This window comes from Amblyraja radiata, chromosome 18, assembly GCF_010909765.2.
Source record: "Amblyraja radiata isolate CabotCenter1 chromosome 18, sAmbRad1.1.pri, whole genome shotgun sequence".
Lineage (NCBI taxonomy): Eukaryota > Metazoa > Chordata > Chondrichthyes > Rajiformes > Rajidae > Amblyraja > Amblyraja radiata.
In genome coordinates this window covers 47515678-47539765 of record NC_045973.1, presented here as the reverse complement: position 1 = coordinate 47539765, position 24088 = coordinate 47515678, and the positions used below count along the sequence as shown (strand labels likewise).

The following is a 24088-nucleotide window of genomic DNA, read 5'->3' as shown; positions in this document are numbered from 1 at the left end:
TGTTGTTGTCCTTTAAGGCATGATAGGTGGCTACCCACAAGGCATGCCTCCATTACAAGGCCCTATTGATGGCATGGCCAGCTTGGGCAGCATGCAGTCACTTCACCCTGGGGTGCCTCCACCACCCCACCTTCCCCCAGGCGTTCAACCGCTGGGTAAGAACATAATTGCTAAATCATTATTTTGTTTATTATATGCCATCCTACTCTAAACAGTCAATGATTCTAATTGTGTAAAAGCCCAACAAGAGATAACTAAGAAATATTTATTGGATAGATACCATTTACAGGCACTCCCCAACTTACGGAAGCATTACAGTCTGTGAACCCTTACAAAAGTCGGGTTTTACGCAAGTCGGAGTAACTATCCCCATCACCTACCCGAAATATCTCACAGAGTATTCATTGCGTCTGGGACACATTCTGCAGCGCAAGGCTTGAGTTCCAATGGAAACTTGCGTGGTCGTGCAGTGTTGTGAAAATTACAAACTGCTTGATTGCACTAGGGACTGAGTACAGAATTATAAGAGTACAGAGTTTTCGCAAGTCACCTATTGCATAAGTCCGGGAGTGTCTGCTTATCATTTATTTATTTCAGAAAGTTGGATATTAACAATATTGGGACTATTGAATTTGCATACCTTGAGCCAATTTCTCATTAAAAATTTTTTAATGCATTTTTGACATGTTCTATAATGTTTTTCTGAATTAAATATGATGATGTGCAATGGTAAACTTGCCAAAGGTTCCCTTTTATAGCATAAGGTTATAATTTCCTGTCAAAGTGTTACAACAACAAAAATATGGTATTTAATCTCTAGATAAACTTTCCAAAATTGTCCCACAAGATTGAAGAAATATAATATAATTGGGTTAATATTTATTTAAGAGCCATTAAAATTTGTTAGGATATAGTTATGAGCTGTTGATACTGAAAAGTAGAGCTCCATTTGGTAATTTCACTCTATTTGGTTTACATTCGATAATCCCAATATGACTTAGTTATTTATAACTTTGCTGCTATTTGTTAAGACCTTTATTTTAAAAAAGGTGCTCCTGTGGACTTCACATCCAACCAGCATCAGTAAGTTGCAAGCTAACATGATTGTCCTACAGCTACTACTTTAGCAGATCAACACTGACACAGCATGACACTTTTCAAGTTCAAGTTCGCATTTATTGTCACTTAACCAATTAAGGTACAGTGAAATTTGAGTTACCATACAGCTGTACTAAGTGAAAAGAACACAATAAGCACATAAAATAAAATTTAACATAAACATTCACCACAGTGGAATCAACATTCCTCACTTTGATGGACATCTTCCTCCTTTGTTCACCCGTGGTTGGGGCCTTGAACCCTCCGCAGTTCGCTGCTACAGACGGTCCGATGTTCAGGCCCTTGCGTCGGGATGATCGAAATTCCAACATCGGGACGGATCGGAACACTCTGCTGCATGGAGTTCCCGAGTCGGCTGCTTCTTACCGGAGACCGCAGCTTCACGGTATTAAAAGTCCACAGGCCCCGCGATCGGAGCACTTCTTCTGGCGATCCTCGGCTCTGCGATGTTAAAGTCCGCGCTGCGGCTTGAAGCTCCAGGCCGGTCTCCAGGAAAGGCCACACCACTCCAGTTGTTTCCCCCTATTTGCCCCTCACCTCCTCCCACATAACCTAACCAAGAAACATTGAAACACACATTTAAAACATACTTAAAATAATAAAAACAGAGCAGGGACGTGACAGACTGCTGGCGAGGCAGCCATTGCTGGCGCCATCCAGTGATTGAATGTCATGAAATGTCTTAAAGCATTACAGATATATGCAAGGAAGAAAGACTCAGTTGTAAGCAGAAAGCATTAGTCATGGTGAAATCCTGTTTGGTGTGAGTGAAATGTGAAGGAATTGATAACTATGCCATTTGCACACCATTGAGGTTTACATTTATGACTATACAGATTCAAGATAGGACTGTACCAGAGGATGTGAATATACCAAAGCATATACCAGAGCCAGTATATAATTTGTTCAAGAAGGAACTGCAGATGCTGGAAGATCGAAGGTACACAAAAATGCTGGAGAAACTCAGCGGGTGCAGCAGCATCTATGGAGCGAAGGAAATAGGTGACGTTTCGGGCCGAAACGTCACCTATTTCCTTAGCTCCATAGATGCTGCTGCATCCGCTGAGTTTTTCCAGCATTTTTGTGTACCTCCAGTATATAATTTGCCAGGTACAGGGCAGCAAAGGCAGGTAGGGAAGTGACTTTAAATAGAATTCAAATTTGCACAAGTGTAATACCAACCAAATCTGAGGAAGGACATTATTGCCATAGAGGGAGTGCAGAGAAGGTTCACCAGACTGATTCCTGGGATGTCAGGACTGTCTTATGAAGAAAGACTGGATAGACTTGGTTTATACTCTCTAGAATTTAGGAGATTGAGAGGGGATCTTATAGAAACTTATAAAATTCTTAAGGGGTTGGACACGCTAGATGCAGGAAGATTGCTCCCGATGTTGGGGAAGTCCAGGACAAGGGGTCACAGCTTAAGGATAAGGGGGAAATCCTTTAAAACCGAGATGAGAAGAACTTTTTTCACACAGAGAGTGGTGAATCTCTGGAACTCTCTGCCACAGAGGGTAGTCGAGGCCAGTTCATTGGCTATATTTAAGAGGGAGTTAGATGTGGCCCTTGTGGCTAAGGGGATCAGAGGGTATGGAGAGAAGGCAGGTACGGGATACTGAGTTGGATGATCAGCCATGATCATATTGAATGGCGGTGCAGGCTCGAAGGGCCGAATGGCCTACTCCTGCACCTAATTTCTATGTTTCTATGTAACTAGAACACCAAAACTCCATTGACACTGGAACTAGCTGAATAGCCATGTTTTGCTAATAACTAGTTTGTATAATGATTGGTAAATTTTCTCAGCATTCAGGTTACAAATCCAATATCTTTAAACTATGAATTGAGTATGTATTTTATTGTTGGTGTAATCTATATTGCTGCCCTTTGCTGTGCAAGATTAATTGTGAATCTTTGTTGTGCAAGATTATTGGAATCAGGCCCTCCAGCCCAACTTGTCCAAGCTAAGAGGCCCCATTTAAGTCAGTCCCATTTGCCAGTGTCTGTATCCCTCTATACCTTTTTCATCCATGTGTACCTGTCCAAGTGTCTTATAAATGCTATTATAGTACCTGCCTCAAATACCTCCTCTGGCAGCTCCTTCCATATACCCACCATACTCCAAATGGAAAAAGTTGTCCCTCAAGTATCTATTAAATCTATCTCCTCTCACCTTTTATATACCTCTACAAGATCACCCCTCTGCCTGCAGCCCTCCAAGGAATAAAGTCCAATTTGCCGAGCCTCAGGCCATCGAATCCTAGCAATATCTTCGCAAATCTTCTCTGTACTCTTTCCAGTTTAATGCCAACCTTTCTATAACGTTGATCAAAACCTAACCTGATACAACAAATGCAGCCTCACCAACATTTTGTGCAACTCAATCAATCAATCAACCTTTATTGTCATCTTGCAAGCAACAAATGTACAGTGCAAAATGAAAAGACGTTTCCCAGGGAATACCGGAGCATCGCACATGAAATTTAAAACATTTCACACATAATAACACTAAAAACAATCCAGTCCCTGATGGAACAGTATAAATAGTTAAAAGCAGGTAAAACAACAACGTTAAAATACAGTAAAACCAATCATAAAAATGTCCGGGGCAGCTGATTTGAGTGGCCAGTGCCAGTTATTAAAGTGGCCAGTGCCAGTTATTAAAGTGTCCGTGCCAAGCCTCAGAATCAGGTGACTGTGAGTACAGAGTGACTGTTTAGCAGCCTCACAGCCTGTGGCAGGAAGCTGTTTAGCAGTCTTGTAGTCCGGGCTTTGATGCTGCGATATCTCTTGCCTGATGGCAGGAGATCCAGGTGCATGTGGAGGGGGTGCAGTTTGTCCTTAGCAATTCTCTGAGCTTTTTTCAGACAGCGGCTCTGGAACAGTTCTTGTACCGAGGGTAGGGAGACGCCAATGATCCTCTCTGCTCCCCTCACTACCCTCTGCAGAGCCTTCCTGTCCGAGCAGTTGCAGGTGGAGTACCACGTATTTATGCAGTACGCGAGTACAGACTCCACCGTACCCCTGTAGAAAGTCCTGAGGATGTTGGTGGGGAGTGAGGCCTGTTTTAGTTTCCTCAGGAAGTGCAGTCGCTGATGGGCCCGTTTAACAGTCCCAGTGGTGTTCCTGGACCAGGTGAGGCTGTCTGTAATTTGCACACCGAGGAACTTTATGCTCTCCACTCTCTCCACTGTGGTGCCACTGATGTTGAGGGGTGTACGCTTTGGATGCGCCCTCCTGAAGTCGACAACCATCTCCTTTGTTTTGTCGACATTAAATTCTAGATTATTTTTGCCGCACCAGTCCACTAGTTGTTTTACTTCCTCCCTGTACATTGATTCGTCATCTCCGCTGATGAGTCCCACCACTGTTGTGTCATCCGCAAATTTGATGATCTTATTGTCCCTGAATCTGGCAGCACAGTCATGTGTGAGCAATGTGAACAACAGCGTGCTGAGCACACAGCCTTGAGGGGAGCCGGTGCTCAGCGTGATCGAGCCTGAGGTGTTCTTGCCAACACGGACTGACTGCGATCTCTCTGTCAAAAAGTCCAAGATCCAGTGACACAGGGTGGTGTTGAGGCCCAGCAGGGTTAGTTTCTCCACAAGTCTCTGTGGGATGATGGTGTTAAACGCTGAGCTGAAGTCAATGTACAGGATTCTGGCGTAGGTGTTTTTGTTTTCCAGATGCGTGAGTACTGTGTGCAGCGTGGTAGAGATGGCATCCTCTGTAGAACGGTTGGGGCGATAGGCAAACTGGAGGGGGTCTAACGATGAGGGGAGGCTGGCAGTAATGTGGAGTTTTACCAGGCGTTCAAAACACTTCATTATTATTGGGGTCAGGGCGACAGGGCGGTAGTCATTTAGGCAGGCAACCACTGGTTTCTTCGTTATGGGGATTATTGTGGAAGTTTTGAGGCATGTGGGGACAATGGCTTGACTAAGGGAGATGTTAAAGATGTCTGTTAGCACATCTGCTAACTCCTCAGCACATTCCTTGAGCACACGTCCTGGGATGTTGTCGGGTCCGACTGCTTTCCACGGGTTGACCTTGGACAGGGTTCTCCGTGTGTCCATCGGGTCTATGGTCAGGACTGGACCGCAACATAACACCCTAACCTCTATGCTCAATACTGCAATGTAACAAAAGCCTTCTTTACCACCCTATCTACTGGTGGGTGTGACCATGTTCACGGAGCCATGTAGCATTCATTTCAGCATTCTAAAATTTCCCATGTGGAATCAGCCCAGTTAGTATCACTGATCTGGCTGATCTGGCGGTTGGGGAGGGATGGGGCATCACTGATCTGTGTGGTTGGGGAGGGACGGGGCATCACAATTGATCATGTTGCTCTGTCATTTATGTGAAGGTCAAGATTTAGTGTCAAAGTCATAGGATTTAGTATGGTCCATTGTAGAAAAATGATAATGATGACACCTCTTTCAATATTGAAAGAAGCTTTCATTTCATTTGGATTATGGAATCTCTGAATGTTTCAATATAATCAAGAGGTTGGTTTCTATTGAGCCATGGTTTGGCAGAGAATTGCAACAGATATTGCATTTATATTTTCTGCCATTGGAAAGCTCTCCAAATAATTCCAGTTTAAAAAAAACATTAAACATGACATCAAAAATGCATCGCTTGGCTTAAAAACTTTAAGGGTTAATGTTTCGTGGAACATCGAGCTTTGCATAATTTAACTTATTCTTTGGATTTTTTATTTTGGAAATCATTCATGATGCTTCTTCATTTTTTACGTTGCTAAGATGCATAGCAACCTCATTATGTGCTGAGGTTACATCTTAAATCTGGTTGAACTTTTCCTCTTCTATAGCGGTTTTGAAGTTTATTATTTTCCTGGTTTCTACACTGGGCCACATGGACTTGGAAGTAGAGTAGATAATGCAATTTGCCGATGTTGCTGTCGACCACTGTAAGAAAGTCTCGCCTCTAGTTAGCACTGAAATAAGAAATACTTTAATGCAGAGGCAGAGGTTTGGCCTTGATCTTATTGTATAGCAAAACACATTAGAGGTGCAATACAGCAAACCTGTTTCTCATGAAGAGAATGAATGAATATTAAATATCAGGATTCATTTTATAAAACTTCAAACATTTCCTTTACTGTCTTTGTTCTGAAATCTGGCCCTGTTTAGAAACCATTATAAATGCTTATCAGCACATTTGATGCATTATGAAATTGTGATGTGTATCTTAACAAGAAAGTGTGAAAAGATAATTGTCGGTGAATCTTCGGATCATTGGTTGAGGTTTCCTGAAATGTTTTCTATTCAAACTGCAGGTGTTATAGGTCAAAGTGTGACCACCATGGTGGGAGGCTCTCCAACTCTGACCACAACAGGGGCACCTTATGGTCAACAGGTAAAATAAATTGCTTTCTTAACCTAAAATTTCTATTAATTAAAATATTACTTTATAGTATTACATCTGGTTAGGTGAATCCTACTTATTTGAACTTGTATCGTTTTTTAGACCACACGGTTACAGCAAGAGCTTGAAGGCAAATTAAAATATGTAGGTTAAACGTAATTTTGCAATGATGATTCTCTTAGATTGGTATTCATCCTAATCTTTGGCCTCAGGGTCAGCAGGCTCCGCCTCCATATCCTACACAAGTGGCAGCACAACAAGCTATCCAGCAGCAGCCATCGACGCCAATGTTTGTGGCTCCTCCACCAAAGACTCAGCGATTACTGCACTCTGAAGCTTACCTGCGATACATTGAGGGGCTCCGTGCTGACTCTAACACTGTCAGCAAGTGGGACCAATCACTGTCGGGTGAGTGAATGAAAAATATAATGTCAATCATATTATCAATTAATGGAATTTTCCAAAAAATCTGTTACCAGGCCTGTAGTCATAAAAATACATTGGTCTCTCTGCTGACTGCTTAACTCTTTTTGGGTGTTATGTAAATCATATTTCACAATGATCGCAGATTAACTTTCACGTGGTTGTGTGATGAAGACAGAGAGGGTGGGGTTTTGCAAGTGCTTCTCAATTCTTCCTTCAAATGAAGTTTGAACTTGCTCAAATAGTGGATTAATAAAGTAGTCCTAGCATCTCCCTGATTTCCAATTCTCTATAATTATTTTCTGGGAAATCAAAGATGCACTGGCATAATTGTGAGGATATCTGCTTTTTCCCCAGCTGTTATCAGGCAACCGAACCATCCTACCACAACTAGAGAGCAGTCCTGAGCTACTATCTGCCTCATTGGTGACCTCTGGACTATCTTTGATTGGACTTTACTGGCTATATCTTGCACTAAATGTTATTCCCATTTCAATTATATGTACATTGTGTATGGCTCGATTATAATCCTGTGTTGTCTTTCCACTGACTGGTTAAAACGCGACTAAAGCGTTTCACTGTACATCGGTACATGTGACAATAAACTAAATCTGAGCTGAACTGATAAAACTTTCAGAATTTTTCCCAATTCATTATCACCTTCATTTGGTCAAGATTTTGGAAAACTTAAACATACTTGATGGTGTTTAGACGAGTATCCATTGAGAAAAAAGAAATACCTACTCCACTGCTTTTTATTGCTTGAATTTATTGTGATTAGCCATGTCGAGGAATTTGTAATGGGCTTCAGTAGGTAATGTTCTTCCAAGGAGACCTTGGAAGCACTGTGCCCGGGACTCTGTTTTCAGTCACATTTTACAAAAAGGTTATGAAAATAATCTACATGTCCATTTTGATAGCTTTGTCTTGTGTTGCTTTGCAGCAAGAAGGCAAGATGTCCACCTTACAAAAGAACAAGAGAGCAGATTGCCTTCTCACTGGTTAAAGAGTAAAGGTGCTCACACAACCATGGTTGATGCACTGTGGCGTTTACGTGACATCATGCTGCGAGATACTCTAAACATTCGGCATGCGTACAGTCTGGAATAATGTCTGAATTCCTATTACATTACCACCATTTATTACAATGCAAGAGTTCTGTGGAAAGTGTGACTGTGGAAAAAGTGTGTTTTAGTACCTCTGGGGAAAATGGTAGTACAATTTATTTTACTGCTTTCCTTGTATGGTCAAATTGTATTTGTTTTTATAAAAACTTTTTAAATAAGCTGTCACTGGATATTTGAATTTACTATTGTTAGACTCTGCGATGGTCTTAGGAAAAACCCGATTATATTTTTGCACTGATTCTATCCCTTGTATAGAATTCAGTTTCATTTTTTCACTGGTACTTTGGAGGCTGAGTATGCTTGCTCAGTACATTTATGTTGTAATGAGACTAATTTGAACATTTTTCATTAATAAAAAAGAAAAGTACATCCAACTAAGAGTGATGTGCATGTCTGATTTTCGAGTTGTAGAGCAATATTTTATAAAATCGTAGAAATAAGTGATGTAAAAGGAGATACTGTTAATGTAGGGTTAAAAGGAGTTATCCAACCTGATATCCCCCACTTTCCCTTGAGTTGTATATTGCACCACTGCAGTTAAAATTCCATGTACTAAATTACAAAATGTAATGAATTCCAGACGTTGAAAAGGGGTCATCTACCACAAGGGTTCCCAACCTGGGGTAAATTGTGCCTACCCAGGGGGTAAATTAGTTGATTCTGGATTTGTACATATGTTTTCTCATTGACTGACTGGGTTTGGTTCTGGTATACTAGTATCTGTTCATCATTAGTTCATAAATAAGTGAAATAACATTGTTATGTGCTATTAAAGTTGCCAGGGGTAAATGGGACGACTAAAGGTTGGGAACCCCTGGTCTATCACCTATCTTAAATCTAAGTCCCTCCAAACATTTCCATCATTCCAGTTATTGACCTCAACAAAATGTTATTAATTCCTATGTATCTCATGCACTGACTAAAATGTTTCCCATTATAGATATTCTCTATAAATCTCCCCTGCACTGTTGTAATGTTGCTGTATCTTTCCTATAATGTGGTGGCAGACTGCCTACCTGACCTGTGAACTGTGCACTGTTCTATCATAGGCTCCTGACTCTTATATCCCATGCCTTGACTTTTTTTAAATCATTCCATTTACCCCAAAAGTAGTCTAACTGGATTTTATATGTTTCAATAAAACCACCTTCCATTTGTCTAAATTTTAGTTTAGTTTAGAGATACAGAACGGAAGCAGACCCTTCGGCCCACCGTGTCATTGGAGTGTGGGAGTAAAAAAGCCCACGCGGTCACGGGATAAACGTGCAAACTCCACCCGTAGTCGGGATCACCCGCAGACACCACCCGTAGTCGGGATCAAACCCCGGTCTCCGGCGCTGTAGGCATTGTAAGGCACAACTACCGCTGCACCACCGTGGCCGCCCTATTAGAACCTTAAATTCTAAAGATGTACAACCCTGATTGTTTAATCTCTCCTAAATCAATCAAAACATTTCATGAATACTTCTGGGAAACATTCCTTGCACCACCTCTATTGCAAGAATATTTGAGTGGAGAATTAGAGGTACAGGTTTGCAATCAATAATTATCCCAGGTTAATATGATTCTAATAATAATATAATAAATTAAGAAACCTGAAGCATCGTACCTTAAAGTGTACAATCACAGTATCAAATCCTCATGAATAAACCCCCTAATTCTATTCACCATATATTGTGTGGTTATTTGACTGGATTCTCCATTTATAGTGCCCTCCATAATGTTTGGGACAAAGACCTATCATTTGTTTATTTGCCTCTGTACTCCACAATTTGAGATTTGTAATAGACAAAAAATCACATGTGGTTAAAGTGCACATTGTCAGATTTTAATAACGGCCATTTTTATACATTTTTGTTTCACCATGTAGAAATTACAGCAGTGTTTAGACATTGTCCCCCCATTTCAGGGCACCATAATGTTTGGGACACAGCAATATCATGTAAATGAAAGTAGTCATGTCTAGTATTTTGTTGCATATCCTTTGCATGCAATGACTGTTTGAAGTCTACGATTCATGGATATCACTAGTTGCTGGGTGTCTTCTCTGGTGACGCTCTGCCAGACCTGTATTGCAGCCATCTTTAGCTTATGCTTGTTTTGGGGACTAGACCCCTTCAGTTTTCTCTTCAGCATATAAAAGGCATGCTCAATTGGGTTGAGATCGGGTGATTGACTTGGCCACTCAAGAATTGACCATTTTTTAGCTTTCATAAACTCCTTTGTTGCTTTAGCAGTATGTTTGGGATCATTGTCTTGCTGTACAATGAACCACCGGCCAATGAGTTTTGTGGCATTTGTTTGAACTTGAGCAGATAGGATGTGTCTATACACTTCAGAATTCATTATGCTACTACCATCAGCAGTTGTATCATCAATGAAAATAAGTGAGCCAGTACCTTCAGCAGCCATACACCCCCACCACTGTTTCACAGATGAGGTGGAATGCTTTGGACAGTTCCTGGGCAGTTCCTTCTCTCCTCCATACTTTGCTCTTGCCATCACTCTGATATAAGTTACCGTATTTCCCGGCAATGAAGACGTTATTTTATACCCCAAAATAAGGCCTGAAAATGTACCTGCGTCTTGGAGGCCGAAAGCTAGATTGTTAGCCAATAAAATTAGACTTGTGACAAATCGCTTTTAAAACATGGGGACACAATGAGGCCTAGCACAGGGGCTGTCAATCTACGGCCCGGATCCGGCCTGTAAATCCGAATTCATCCGTCCCACAGGTGTATTTTTTTAAAATTTGTTTTTGCGACCTGGGAACTGCAGCCAGTGCCGGGGACGCAGGCGACCTGGGAACTGCAGCCAGACCTGGGACAAGCAAGCAGACCTGGGAACTGCAGCCAGACCTGGGACAAGCGTGCTGGGTGTCACAGCTGACCTGGGTGTCACAGCCAACCTGAGTGTCACAGCCAGACCTGGGGCAAGTGAGCCGAACTGGGCTCTACAGCAAGTCCCGTGGCAAGCAGGCGACCTGGAAACTGCAGGCATTCCTGGGGCATGCAGTCGACCTGGCAACTGCAGCCAGACCTGGGGCAAGCGTGCTGACCTGGGCGCAACAGCCAATCCTGTGGTTACTGACAAATCCACACCTGACTCCTGAAGAGTGTTTCTGATCTGTCGGACAGGTGTTTGGGGATTTTTCTTTATTATAGAGATAATTCTTCTGCCATCAGCTGTAGAGGACTTCCTTGGCCTGCCAGTCCCTTTGCGATTAGTAAGCTCACCAGTGCTCTCTTCATATTGATGTTCCAAACAGTTGATTTTGGTAAACCTAAGGTTTGGCTGATGTCTCTAACTGTTTTATGGTTGTTTCTCAGTCTCATAATGGCTTCTTTGACTTTCATTGGCACAACTTTGGTCCTCATGTTGATAAAGAGCAATAAAAGTTGCCAATGGTGATGGAAAGACTGGAGGAAAGACGAGGTGCTGAGAGCTCTCTTATACCTGCATTAAGGAGGCATTTAAGCACGCCTGAGCAATTACAAACACCTGTGAAGCCATGTGTCTCCCCATTTCAGGGTACCATAATGTTTGGGACAATGTATAAACACAGCTGTAATTTCTACATGGTGAAACCCAATGTATTAAAAATACCCTTTAATAAAATCTGACAATGTGCACTTTAACCATATGTGATAGTTTTTATTACAAATCTCAAATTGTGGAGTACAGAGGCAAATAAATAAATGATGGGTCTTTATCCCACATTAAGGAGGGCATTGTATATACCTGCCACATATGTCCCTATCCATAGCCAGGTCTTTGTGCAGGCAAAGCCTCCTAGTCACAATGAAGATACATTCCATTGTGTTATGTGGCACGACAAACTCACTAAATGCGAGAGACACAGAATAAATTGGGCAGTTCAAATCTGATTGTCCATGAAACATTGTGGACCACCAGTAGCAGAAATGTGCATTATGATGTGTAACCTTATGGCCTGACAAATCTCTCACTCGACTTGTGGCTTGGGCTGGCCTGGGAATTCCAGTCCCATCCCTCGGCCTATGTAGGGGATGTGGAAAAATTGGTATTCAGCATCTAAACCATAAATTCAACTATTTCCTTTTAGATATGGGTAAAATACAGGACTATAGTCAACCCTAATGCCAGGCTGTGAGATTACACATTTTAATGAAATATGTACTGTATTATCATGCTATGTTCATGCATTTTCTTTTTCTGAACATTAGATATTAGAGATAAAGCATGTAAACAGGCCCTTCAGCCCACCGAGTCTGCACTGACCAATGATCACCCAAATAGTTCTATCCTACACACTAGGAACAATTTGACAGAAGCTAATGAAACCTGCACGTCTTTGGAATATATTCCTCTTAGGGCCAACGGAATCAAGGGGTATGAGGAGAAAGCAGGTACAGGGTACTGATTCAGGATGATCATATTGAATGGCGGTGCTGGCTAGAAGGACTGAATGGCCTATTCCTGCACCTATTTTCTACATGGAAGAAAACCGGAGCACCCAGAGAAATCCCACGTGGTCACAAAGAGAATGTATGAACTCCATACAGACAACACCCATAGTCGGCATCGAACATCGGCACTCTGGCGCTGCTACTCTACCACTGTTCTGCCAAAATTATTTATAAATCTGAACATGCCCTGTATCTTACATGTGAGACGGGAGAAAATGGCTATCGTTTACATCATGCTTGGCTGTGATTTAATCCTAGATGCGAAGGTAAACTTTCTTGATGCTCAGTTTTGAGCTGCCAGGTCTGTTGTATTCACCTTAGCATATTGGTGGTGGCAGACACCACAATAGAGAGCTTTGTCTCTACACAGACTGCAGTTATTCCTACCAATTATGCTGAGGCCAAATGCATCTACAACAGGTAAAGTGATGAGGATGAGATCAAATGGATTTAGCACATGTTGGCTGGCTCAGCAACCAAGGCAGATCCAGTCTGGCAGCCATGTCCTTGAAGACTCAACCAGTAATGATGCTGCTGAACTACTTATGTCCTGAGCATCAAATTCCCCACCAAGATTATATATTGTGCTCTCAGCGCTTCTTCCAAGCATTATTCAAGGCATGGGTGCTATAAAGGACAGCGGGGATGATTTCCTTGCCCATGTTTGACCTGATACCTTGAGACTTTGTTGCGGAGTCAATGATGACCTGCAGGATGATTACTTTCCAACCGTATATTGCATTGCCAACTTAATTGAGACTGCACGGTTGGTAATTCGTTGTACCCAGCAACTGTAATGGGGAAGTCTGGAAGTTTAGCTGTAAGATATGATTCTCCGAGGATGTCAGGCTGTCTTTGACACACATGTATGATACTTAATTTCAACACCAGATATTTGTACGGGGGAATTTGCAGGATCAAAAAAACATATAAGATTGTTAAGGGCTTGGACACGCTAGAGGCAGGAAACATGTTCCCGATGTTGGGGGAGTCCAGAACCAGAGGCCACAGTTTAAGAATAAGGAGTAAGCCATTTAGAACGGAGACGAGGAAACACTTTTTCTCACAGAGAGTGGTGAGTCTGTGGAATTCTCTGCCTCAGAGGGCGGTGGAGGCAGGTTCTCCGGATGCTTTCAAGAGAGAGCTAGATAGGGCTCTTAAAAATATTCGGAGTCAGGGGATATGGGGAGAAGGCAGGAACGGTGCTGATTGGGGATGATCAGCCATGGTCACATTGAATGGCGGTGCTGGCTCGAAGGGCCGAATGGCCTACTCCTGCACCTATTGTCTTTTGAGCGTGACTTCCTTGTCAAAATTCATGCCTTGGTCTGTTGGCTTTCATTCTGTGTGGTTTTAACATGCCATTTTGATGTGAAGGACTGTCTTGCATTTCAGAGGCACATTAAAAATTAACTACATTGGTGTGGGCCAGAAGTCACATACTAGAAAAAATAAATAAAGGTGGAAATATTACTTTTTGAAAAGATATTACTGAACCATTGTCCTTTTGCGAAAACATTATCGTTTTAGGGCCATAATTGCTGTTTTATTTAAAGTCGATGCTGGAAGGTACACAAAAATGCTGGAGAAACCTGCGGGTGCAGCAACATCTATGGAGCGAAGGAAATAGGCATAGTTTCGGGCCGAAACCCTTCTTCAGACTGATTCTGATTCACCCTTTTACTCCACTGTCGATGCTGGAATCTGGAACAAGACCAGAAATGTTGGAAAGAATTCATCCAGTCGAGGATCACCTGTGGAAATGGAAACCAAACAAGTGTTTCTGGTCATATAATAGATTTCTTATTATTTATCCAACAGAATTTAAATTCTCCAGTTGCTGCGCTCATACTTCTAGATTGTTACTCCGGGTCTCTGACGTAATGGAGACACAAGGAACTACAGATGCTGGAATCATGAGCAAAAACACAAAGTGCTGGAGTAACTCATCAGGTCAGGCAGCATCTATCCAGCGTCATGGATAGGTGACGTTTTGGCTTTGGACCCTTCTTCAGACTGATATTGAAGTGTCAGTCAAACACCAACATTGACTCCAGACACAAAGAATGGTCCCGACCCAAAACGTCACCGATCCATTTTCTCCTGATGCTGCCTGATCCACTGAGTTACTCCAGCACTTCGTATCAGGTATCAGGTTAAATATGGATAAGTTGCCACGTTTTGTCTTGCCTCTCCCCTCTTCTAGCTTTCTCCCCCACACACCCACCCAATCAGCCTGAAGAAGGGTCTCAACCCTAAATGTCACCTATCCATGTTCTCGAGTGTTGCTGCTTGTCCTCCTGAGTAACTCCAGCACCAGGGCCGGATTTACGTATAAGCTTCACAAGCTTAGGGCCTCGAGACCTAGGGGGGCCTCGGCAGGGCCGGATTTACCTATAGGCTTCATAGGCTGAAGCCTAGGGCCTCAAAATCAAGGGGGCCTCCGGCGAAAGTGTTTTATTCGCAGAGTAAAAAAAATCCCGAGAAAAAAAATTGGAGCGCTATCAGCGTTTCCACTTTGACGGAAATTACCCGAAATTCTGGTTCCGGCCCACTGGAAGTTTTGGGGGGGGAAATTGCGACCATCCGCGCCTGCGCAGTTGGGGGAAGCCGGTGACGCAGTAGCGACGCAAAATGACGCTGTCTCTTCGCGCGTGCGCAGTGGGCCCGGGCGGATTCAGATCTCCATTTGCACTCCACACAATCACCTCGATGCCGCGTGTCTACCAAAGATCCTAGGTGTCTGCTCCAGGTACGTAATGGAAAATTGCGTTGCGGGAGTGCCCGTTTCTCCAGGCGGGGGGGGGCTGCGGCGTGGAGTTGGAGCCTCGCTGCGTGGAAGGGAGGGGGAGGGAGAGGGTGAAAGGGGTGTTGAGACAGAGAGGGGGAAGGGGGGAGAGAGAGGGAGGGGGGAGAGGGAAAGGGGGATTATCTTTAGTGAGATTGCAAAATTATGGTAGGTTTTAGAGCAATTATATTTTCTCCCCCTTATGAATAATATCAAACAATTGGAACTACTTTCTTTTCCTTGATAACAATACTGAAAAATACGAATTCCATAGTTTGCGACTTACATTTTGCATCATTTTTAATGTGCACACACTAACACAGTTGAACAGTAACAGGCAATCAAATCAACACACAAAACATTTCCTAAAAAAAGGTTTTATTTACGGCAAAAACTTACAGTATTTTATTTGCAGTGTTTGCATGCTCCTTTATATCATTTTACATAACATTTTACAGTACAACCTGATTATTAAAACAAGGACAGCTTCAATTTTTGATTAAAAAAAATGTATATAACAATGACCCCAACCATCCCATTCCAACCACTCATTAATCTTGACTCAACCAAAATTATTTCTGAAATATCTCATAAATATGGTCATAAATATCTCCAAAATAAGGCTCAGAATGCACCAGAGAGCATCTAAAACCCCAGAGCTTCCAGGGCCCTTAAGCGGGCCCTGGACCCCAGCCGCAAGGGTCTTTGAGCTTCGCGCTTGTGATATGCGTGCACTTATTTCACATAAAACTTTTGTAATCCTGCCATGCCACCCCCCTTTGTGAAAAGCTTCGTACGGACCTGGTGTATAATATTTTTGACACTGTCATAGGCTTTTCTTACATATGCTGTCACAACACACTAGTCTTTAAACAACACTTCAGTAATTTTCCTTGCCCTCCATTTCAGAATAATAGTGTTTTAAGCCGATAACTTGACACTAGCACTGGCAAGAAATAAAAAGTGCTGCTTTCCAGCCCTTGTCTCATTGGCCACACTCGGCTGCACATGGTGTCAATCTGGGGGACTCTTCCATCTTCCTCTCGTCGTGGGGGAGGGGGATTGGGAGGGGGCCTCACAAGTGGAATAGTCTAGGGCCTCTCTTCATCTAAATCCGGCCCTGTCCAGCACTTTGTGTTCAAGGCGCTGGTTTCCAAAGATCCTATAGGATCTTTGTTGGTTTCTACAAGGCAGTCGTCCCCTGGTTACTGCCAAGTGTCTTTGATCAGGGTTATTAGTTTGCCCTGGGTTTCATCCAGAGTGTATAACTTGGTGCGTTCACAAGTTATGAAAGCCCCAGCCTTGTTCCAAAGCCAATGAAGAAGGAGTGAAAGGGGGACAATAACAATAGTAATGACTGGAGGTGCTGGGGCTGCTTTGAGCAACGTCCCCGGCCTGAAGAGGCGGGAAGCTCCGGTCCTGGTCCTTCCCTTCCTGCCGCCCTAGTTTGGTGACAGACTGGTCAACGTTGTGAAGGGCAAAGATCTTTGGTGAAGGGCAGGGAACGCTGGGACGGAGATGTCGGCGGCTCCTTCACCCGCTGCCTCGGTCTAAGGGCCCGGCCCCGCTTCACCCGGAACTGTCTGCGGCCCCACTAACCCGGGCAGAGGCAGAGAGAGAGCAGAGACACACAGAGAGAGAACAGAGACACAGAGAGAGAGAGCAGAGACACACAGAGAGAGAACAGAGACACAGAGAGAGAGAGCAGAGACACACAGAGAGAGAGCACAGACACACAGAGAGAGAGCAGAGACACACAGAGAGAGAGCAGAGACACACAGACAGAGAGCAGAGACACACACACAGACTGCAATGCAGCAGCGCTCCTGGCTCCAGCGCTGCCTGGGTTTATTTCCTGGGAAGAAGTACTTCGGGACCTATCGCTTCCTCCCGTGTTTCTTTGTACTGGGCGGCGTGATGGAGTGGATCATGATCAACGTGCGCATCGGGCACGAAACCTTCTGTAAGTAGAAAAGGGACACGAAACGCTGGAGCAACTCGGCGGCTTAAGCAGCATCCGTCTCCTTTGCAGACGCTGCCTGAGTTGATCCAGCACTTTGTGTCATTTTTTGTTGTTGTAAACCAGCACCTGCAGTTCCTTGCTTCTAGCTTCTGTTCAGCACGATGGCCTGCCCTTTGCATCTGCACTTCCCAACCCCTCTTACAGCACCTCGATGTGGTGGAAATATATATGTCCTTGTTGTACCCTGTGCCCGAGGAGAAGGTTGTACTTCCGCTTCCATACACCAGTTTCCATTTAACAAACTTCTGTCAGTTTACAATACAAACCAACTGATTGTGACACGTTTATCTTGTGTAATACCGGAGTGCTGAAGGAATGAATGAATGAATTCATACTTTATTGTCATATGTGACAAGTCACAGTTAAATTCTTTGCTTGTATACCCAAGGTTGCACGTAAGGTCATCGGGTCAAAAGGCGTGACGCACAGAGCAGCTCAATCCATCTGGAGGACATGGCAGCTTCCGGCATAAGCTGTTAACACGAAACGCGTACTTTCTTACCTGTTAAAAGCCGCCGAAATTGTCAATTGTTGCACTGTAAATAATTGTAGAGGGTGACTGAGGGCTCTGAACCAAATGTTCTAGTATCTTTGCTCTGAACCCAAGCACCAAGGTGTAAGCGCCCGAAGGAGCGCATCCCTCGGGACAGCCCCCACTCTCCCCCCTGGGGTCAGCACTCCACCCCGTCCCCGCGCTGCCATGGGCTGTTGGTCGGGCGGAATCTGCTGTAAAAACGTGGGGGACACACATGATTTCTTGGCGGCCGCACGCGCACACACGCGAGACTTCGGAGGCTTCAGCCGTGGGCCCTGTGGTCGGTAACGTCGGGAACTGACCTGGTTGGTTACTCCGAACTCCAGCAACAGCGGCGTCGTCTGCCCCGAATCATGGGGCTTCAAGCAGCCCTTTCGTGGGGTTTCATCACCTTAAAACCGGCTGCGGGATCATTCATCGCCCGGCGGGGGCTTCAACATTGGGAGCCTCGAACGCCTTTACGCAACAATTTGACCACGGGGTGGTGGAAGATCCCGCGGCCAGCCGCACCGGGCCGGACGATGAAAGGCCCCGCGAACGGGCCGATTCAAACTCCGCTCCATGATCTGTGCTCCACCAGGACGTCTCCCTCCTCCAATCACCGCACTCTATCCTCAGTCCCACCCCCCCTACTTCCGCCTCTGACTGACACCTCCCTCCTCCAATCTTCGCGCTGAATCATCATGTCCCCGTCCCCCCCACTGCCTGCTGACCGACGTCTCTCTCGTACAATTGGTACCCTCCAGTTTAAATTCCATTTGGAATATTTTGGAGGACCAAGAAACCAAGAACCAAGAAGAACCCTCGATCATCAGTCCCACCCCCACTGTCTCGCGGAAAGCGGAGCATTTTAATAGATTTTCTTTTCATCAAATATAAAAATCCGGATTACAAAACATGGAGGGGATTGTCCTCCACCTCTCAAAACATGGGGAGGATGTGTTCCCCCCATCCCCCTGGGATTTCCGCCCATGATCGAAACATGCCCCATTCCAGCTCTCCAGAGATGCTACCTGTCCCGAAAAGCTTTTTTGTTGCATGCTATCCAGTCAGTGGAAAGACTATACATACTTGCAATCGAGCCGTCCGCAGTGTACAGATACAGAATAACGGGAATAACATTTAATGCAAGATAAAGTCCATTAAAGACCAATTAAAGATAGTCTGAGGGTCTCCAATGATGTAGATGGTAGTGCAAGACCACTATCTAGTTGGTGATAGGATGGGTCAATTGCCTGATAACAGCTGGGATGAAACTGCCCCAGAATCTGGAGGTGTGTGTTTTCACACTTTCACACCTCACTTTCTCAACACTACTTACAATTTACAGAGGCCAATTAAACCTACAAACCCACACGTCTTTGGGATGTGGGAGGAAACTGGGGCACCCAGAAGAAACACACACTTTCACAGGAAGAACATGCAAACTCCACACAGACAGCACCCGGGTCTCTGATAATGACTGGAGGTGCTGGGCTGCTTTGAGCAACGTCCCTGGCCTGAAGAGGCGGGACACGTTCTGTGCACCACTCCCCTCCACCTTCACTGCGCTGAACCTTAGCTCCACTCACTTCCAGCAAGTTAAAGATGTTGCTTTGGCAACCTAGGTGGGCGCAAGCAAATGCCTGTAACTTTGTGGAATACATGGAAGGGCCTTTGTTTCAGTGTTTAGTAAACTCTCAACTTTTTTCGGGATATTGATCACTGTTTTGATGCTGCTTTCCAAACACACACGGATCTCAAATTGAGTTTCATTACTTTTGCTGCCAGTTTCCACCCTGTTCTTACTCTCAGCTGCTCCATCTCTGACTCTACTCTTCCTCTTCTAGTTGCCATCAAGTCATACGGCATAGAAACAGGCCCTTTGGCCCAACTCATCCATGATACCCCATCTAAGCTAGTTCTGTTTGCCCATCTCCCTCTAAATCTTTAAGAAGGAACTGCAGATGCTGGAAAATCGAAGGTAGACAAAAGTGCTGGAGAAACGCAGCGGGTGCAGCAGCATTCTAGATGCGACAGAGGTTCACCTGCATCTCCTCCAACCTCATCTACTGCATCCGCTGCTCTAGATGTCAGCTGATCTACATCGGTGAGACCAAGCGTAGGCTTGGCGATCGCTTCGCCCAACACATCCGCTCGGTTCGCCATAACCAACCTGATCTCCCTGTGGCTCAGCACTTTTAACTCCCCCTCCCATTCCGAATTCGATCTTTCGCTCCTGGGCCTCCTCCATGGCCAGAGTGAAGCCCACCGTAAATTGGAGGAGCAGCACCTCATATTTCGCTTGGGCAGTTTGCACCCTAGCAGCATAAACATTGACTTCTCCAATTTCCGGTACCCTTGCTGTCTCCTCCCCTTCTCAGCTCTCTATCAGCCCTCGGGCTCCTCCTCTTCCTTTCTCCTTTCTTATCCCCCCCCCCCACCCTACATCAGTCAGAAGAAGGGTTTCGGCCCGAAACGTTGCCTATTTCCTTCGCTCCATAGATGCTGCTGCACCCGCTGAGTTTCTCCAGCACTTTTGTCTTCCCTCTAAATCTTGTAAGAAGGAACTGCAGATGCTGGTTTAAACCAAAGATAGACACAAAAAGCTGGAGTAACTCAGCGGGACAGGCAGCACCTCTCGAGAGAAAGAATGGGTGACTCTTCGACCTAAAATGTCACCCATTCCTTCTCTCCAGAGATGCTGCCTGTCCCGCTGAGTTACGCCAGCTGTTTGTGTCTATCTACCCACTAAATCTTTCCTATCCGTGTACCTGTTCGAGAGTCTTTAAAATGTGGTTATAGCACCTGCCTCATCTACCTCCTCTGGCAACTTGTTTCATATATCCACCATCCTTGGGTTCCTATTAAATCTTGCCCCTCTCACCTTGTCTTTACCTCCTTCTCGGGATAGTTTAGTCAAGCAAAATCGAGCATCTCACGATAGTTGAGGTTAGTTTTAGTTTAGTTTATTGTCATGTATAGAGGTACAGTGAAAAGCTTTTTTGTTTTGTGGTATCAGTCAGCGGAAGGACTATACATGGTCACAATCGAGCCGTCCACAGTGTACAGATAGGGAATATCGTTTAGGCAAGATAAAGTCCAATAATGTTCGATTATAGTCCGAGAGTCTCCAATGAGTCTGAGGGTCTCCGATGAGTTTAGTCAAGCAAAGTGTGCAGACTCCAACCACTCTCCTGACTGCTCCTCCCACCCTGTAAGGACTCTCCATTATAACCATATAACCATATAACAATTTACAGCACGGAAACAGGCCATCTCGACCCTTCTAGTCCGTGCCGAACACATAATCTCCCCATGTCCCATATACCTGCGCTCAGACCATAACCCTCCATTCCTTTCCCATCCATATAACTATCCAATTTATTTTTAAATGATAAAAACGAACCTGCCTCCACCACCTTCACTGGAAGCTCATTCCACACAGCTACCACTCTCTGAGTAAAGAAGTTCCCCCTTATCCCAGTTTCTGTTCTGCATCTTCCACACCAGTGCGTCCAAGAACCTTCCTTTCTCCTTAACTGAGGTTTTCCCTCCACCTTGACTGAGAAGGCTCACTCTCCATATCTTTTCCATTTCTAACAATTTTATGCTCATCTCCTCTCCAAAGGTTCCCTTTGTCCTCATCTCTGCACCTTCCAGTCTCCACGTCCAATGGATCATCCACTGTAATTTAAATCTCCTTCAAAGACTGGACACATATTTCTCTATCCCTCCCCGTCAGCATTCCACCCGCAGCGGCCCACTCCACCAACACATTGGTCCGGACACGTCGACTCACGGACTTGCCATCCACCGGCCACCGCATTGACTCCTTGCATCGGGGTCAACCTCGAAACATCCGCAGTGCTTTCAAAGCCAAAGAGGTGAACCCCCAGTCTGTCCATCCTTCTCCTCCATGTGCCGCCATCGCTGCCATCTTGATGAATACTCCCACTTTGCAAAAAACAAACTAATTCAGTGACCACTTTGTAGTCTTCAAGATGACCCTCAGCTTCCAGCTGCCTATCGTTTTAATCCTCCTTCCCACTCCCAGTCTCCATCATGGACCTCTTGCGCAGTTCCAAAGAAACCCAATAAGCTTGAGTAACTACATCTCATCTTCCACACATCATATCAAAACAATGTCCCCTCGTTTTTCCCAGTTTGTTCAGAAATGGCCAGCTTTAATGCAAGGTCATCTTCATCTATCTTTAACATTAATCTCCTGATGACCTGAAATGTTAACTGTTTTTCTCACTCCACGCAAGCTGTTGGACATTTCTTAAGATTTCCACCTTCCAAAATCATTCTGCTTTTCTACAGTTGCAAATTACTCATTTTAGAACAGTTGGTTTAATAATCCAGAATGGTGCATTCTTCTCAATCAAATAAGATCAAATAGAACAAGTTGTCCTACAACTTTAGGCTGTGCATGCCAAACGCAAGAAGAAGATGCATTCTTCTTACCTTCAGGTAGTGAAAGACATTTTTTAGGTTATGTTACATGGAAAAGATTGGATGTCTGACTGAAACATTCCTACCAAAATAGAAATGTGGACAAAAGTGCTGGAGAAACTCAGCGGGTGCAGCAGCATCTATGGAGCGAAGGAAATAGGCAACGTTTCGGGCCGAAACCCTTGGGTTTTGGCCCGAAACGTTGCCTATTTCCTTCGCTCCATAGATGCTGCTGCACCCGCTGAGTTTCTCCAGCATTTTTATGTACCTTCGATTTTCCAGCACCTGCAGTTCCTTCTTAAACAAAATAGAAATGCACATTGATTGTACAAAAGCTTATCAATTTGCTTTGTGCGGGCTCATGAATTTTCATTGCCTTTCTAGACGATGTGTACCGAAGAAAACGTTCTGAAAGGCAGTACCAGCAGAAATTAGAAGACATGTCTGCACCTGAAAATCAGCAGCCATCAAAATAAGACACCGGAAAATTTGCATTAAATTTGTATTAAACTATTTCCTATTTAAAACTGTAATATTTCCTGTGATTTATATTTTAGTACATCTTGAATACAATGAAGCATTTCCTGTGGTTACTTGTTTGATTGAATTTTCTATTTGTCATCCACTTGTTTTGTATTACACCTTGCATCTTTAGATATTTGAAAACCCACTTATTGCTTGAAGTACCATCACTCTTGACATAGTGTTACATCCATACCACCCTGCGCTGTGGTATAATTAGTCAAATTTGTGTTCGCTGATGCTAGAGGAAGAATGTTAATAAGGATATCAGAAGCACTTGCGCTCTTCAAATAATTTAATGGAACCTTTTAGTTCCACCGGAAGAGGGAGTATTTGTATTTCCTTTTGTTCAAACAACAGCTCTTTCAACACAGGAAAGGAGCTTGACGACTCAGCATTCTAACTCGTGCCATTAACTGAAACACGCTGCTCCAAAGAAGGGGACATGAGTACAAGGTTGACAAATAAAACATTTATGATGAAAGATTGGAATGTGAAACATAGTTCCACATTAAAGTCTCGACCTTGGTGCATTAAAGAAATGGCTTGATGGATATACTGTATTCTCATTGATTAGAGCTCTATGGGGATAGGGTAGAAAGGGATAATTAGAGGGTGGGGGGAAAAGCTTGCGTGGAATTTAAATGGCAAATATAATTGTGATAGCGCGACTTGTTTCTGAGATTTCTTTGTTGTGCCTGAATTCCTGCTAATGCCATTCAATGATTCCCAAAAGAAGACTGTGAGCTTGTTAGAAGACCACTGGAGAAGGGTCTCGAGCTAAAACGTCACCTATTCCTTATCGCCAGAGATGCTGCCTGTCCTGCAGAGTTACTCCAGCATTTTGTGTCTATCTTCCATGTAAACCAGCATCTGCAGTTCCTTACTACACAAGAGACCACCTTTATACCTTGCTACAAGTACCTTGGCAGTACAAAACTGCTGAGCGGCATTAGTACTTATCGAGTGAGTGCATTTAATTTTTTTAATATCTGTCTACGATTATGAGCACAGTAGGCATTTATGAACTGAAATATTAAATTGACGGTCTTAGGTAATCAATGGATGTGGAACTTGGTCTTTAAATATACATCTACATTAAATAATACTTCGGTGGCGAGTAGAATGTGCAGCCATTGAGTAGAGAACATCATGTTACAGCTGCTTAGGGTGCTGGTGAGACCAGCCCTAGAAATTGTATACAGTTCTGCTCACCAAATACTAGAAAGGATGGGGTTTTGCTAGAGAAAGCACAGAAAAGATTCACAA

General features: G+C 44.0%; 2 protein-coding genes across 14 annotated transcripts in view; both read left to right on the top strand.

Moving 5' to 3' along the window:
• pbrm1 (polybromo 1) overlaps positions 1-8440 on the top strand; it is a 68364-nt gene extending 59924 nt beyond the window's left edge. For 2 of the 12 annotated variants that reach the window (XM_033037303.1, XM_033037300.1), the window contains 3 exons: positions 6428-6507; positions 6729-6924; positions 7883-8440. In XM_033037303.1, the coding sequence (XP_032893194.1) occupies positions 6428-6507; positions 6729-6924; positions 7883-8049 (443 nt within the window). In that variant the 3' untranslated portion in view covers positions 8050-8440. Of the gene's footprint in view, positions 1-17; positions 156-854; positions 1219-6427; positions 6508-6698; positions 6925-7296 lie in introns of those variants that run through there. The other 10 variants (XM_033037302.1, XM_033037299.1, XM_033037296.1 and 7 more) reach the window with 9 other exon arrangements.
• An 8206-nt stretch (positions 8441-16646) lies between these two features.
• On the top strand, positions 16647-23877 carry smim4 (small integral membrane protein 4). 2 transcript variants are annotated; one of them, XM_033037293.1, is made up of 3 exons: positions 16647-16924; positions 17095-17265; positions 22682-23877. In XM_033037293.1, exons 2-3 carry the CDS (start codon positions 17115-17117, stop codon positions 22771-22773), a joined length of 243 nt encoding a protein of 80 aa, XP_032893184.1. In that variant the 5' UTR covers positions 16647-16924; positions 17095-17114; the 3' UTR covers positions 22774-23877. The 2 variants fall into 2 exon arrangements, with proteins under 2 accessions (XP_032893184.1, XP_032893183.1); XM_033037292.1 differs by having other exon boundaries at positions 16647-16927; positions 17098-17265.
• The last annotated feature ends 211 nt before the right edge of the window (positions 23878-24088 follow it).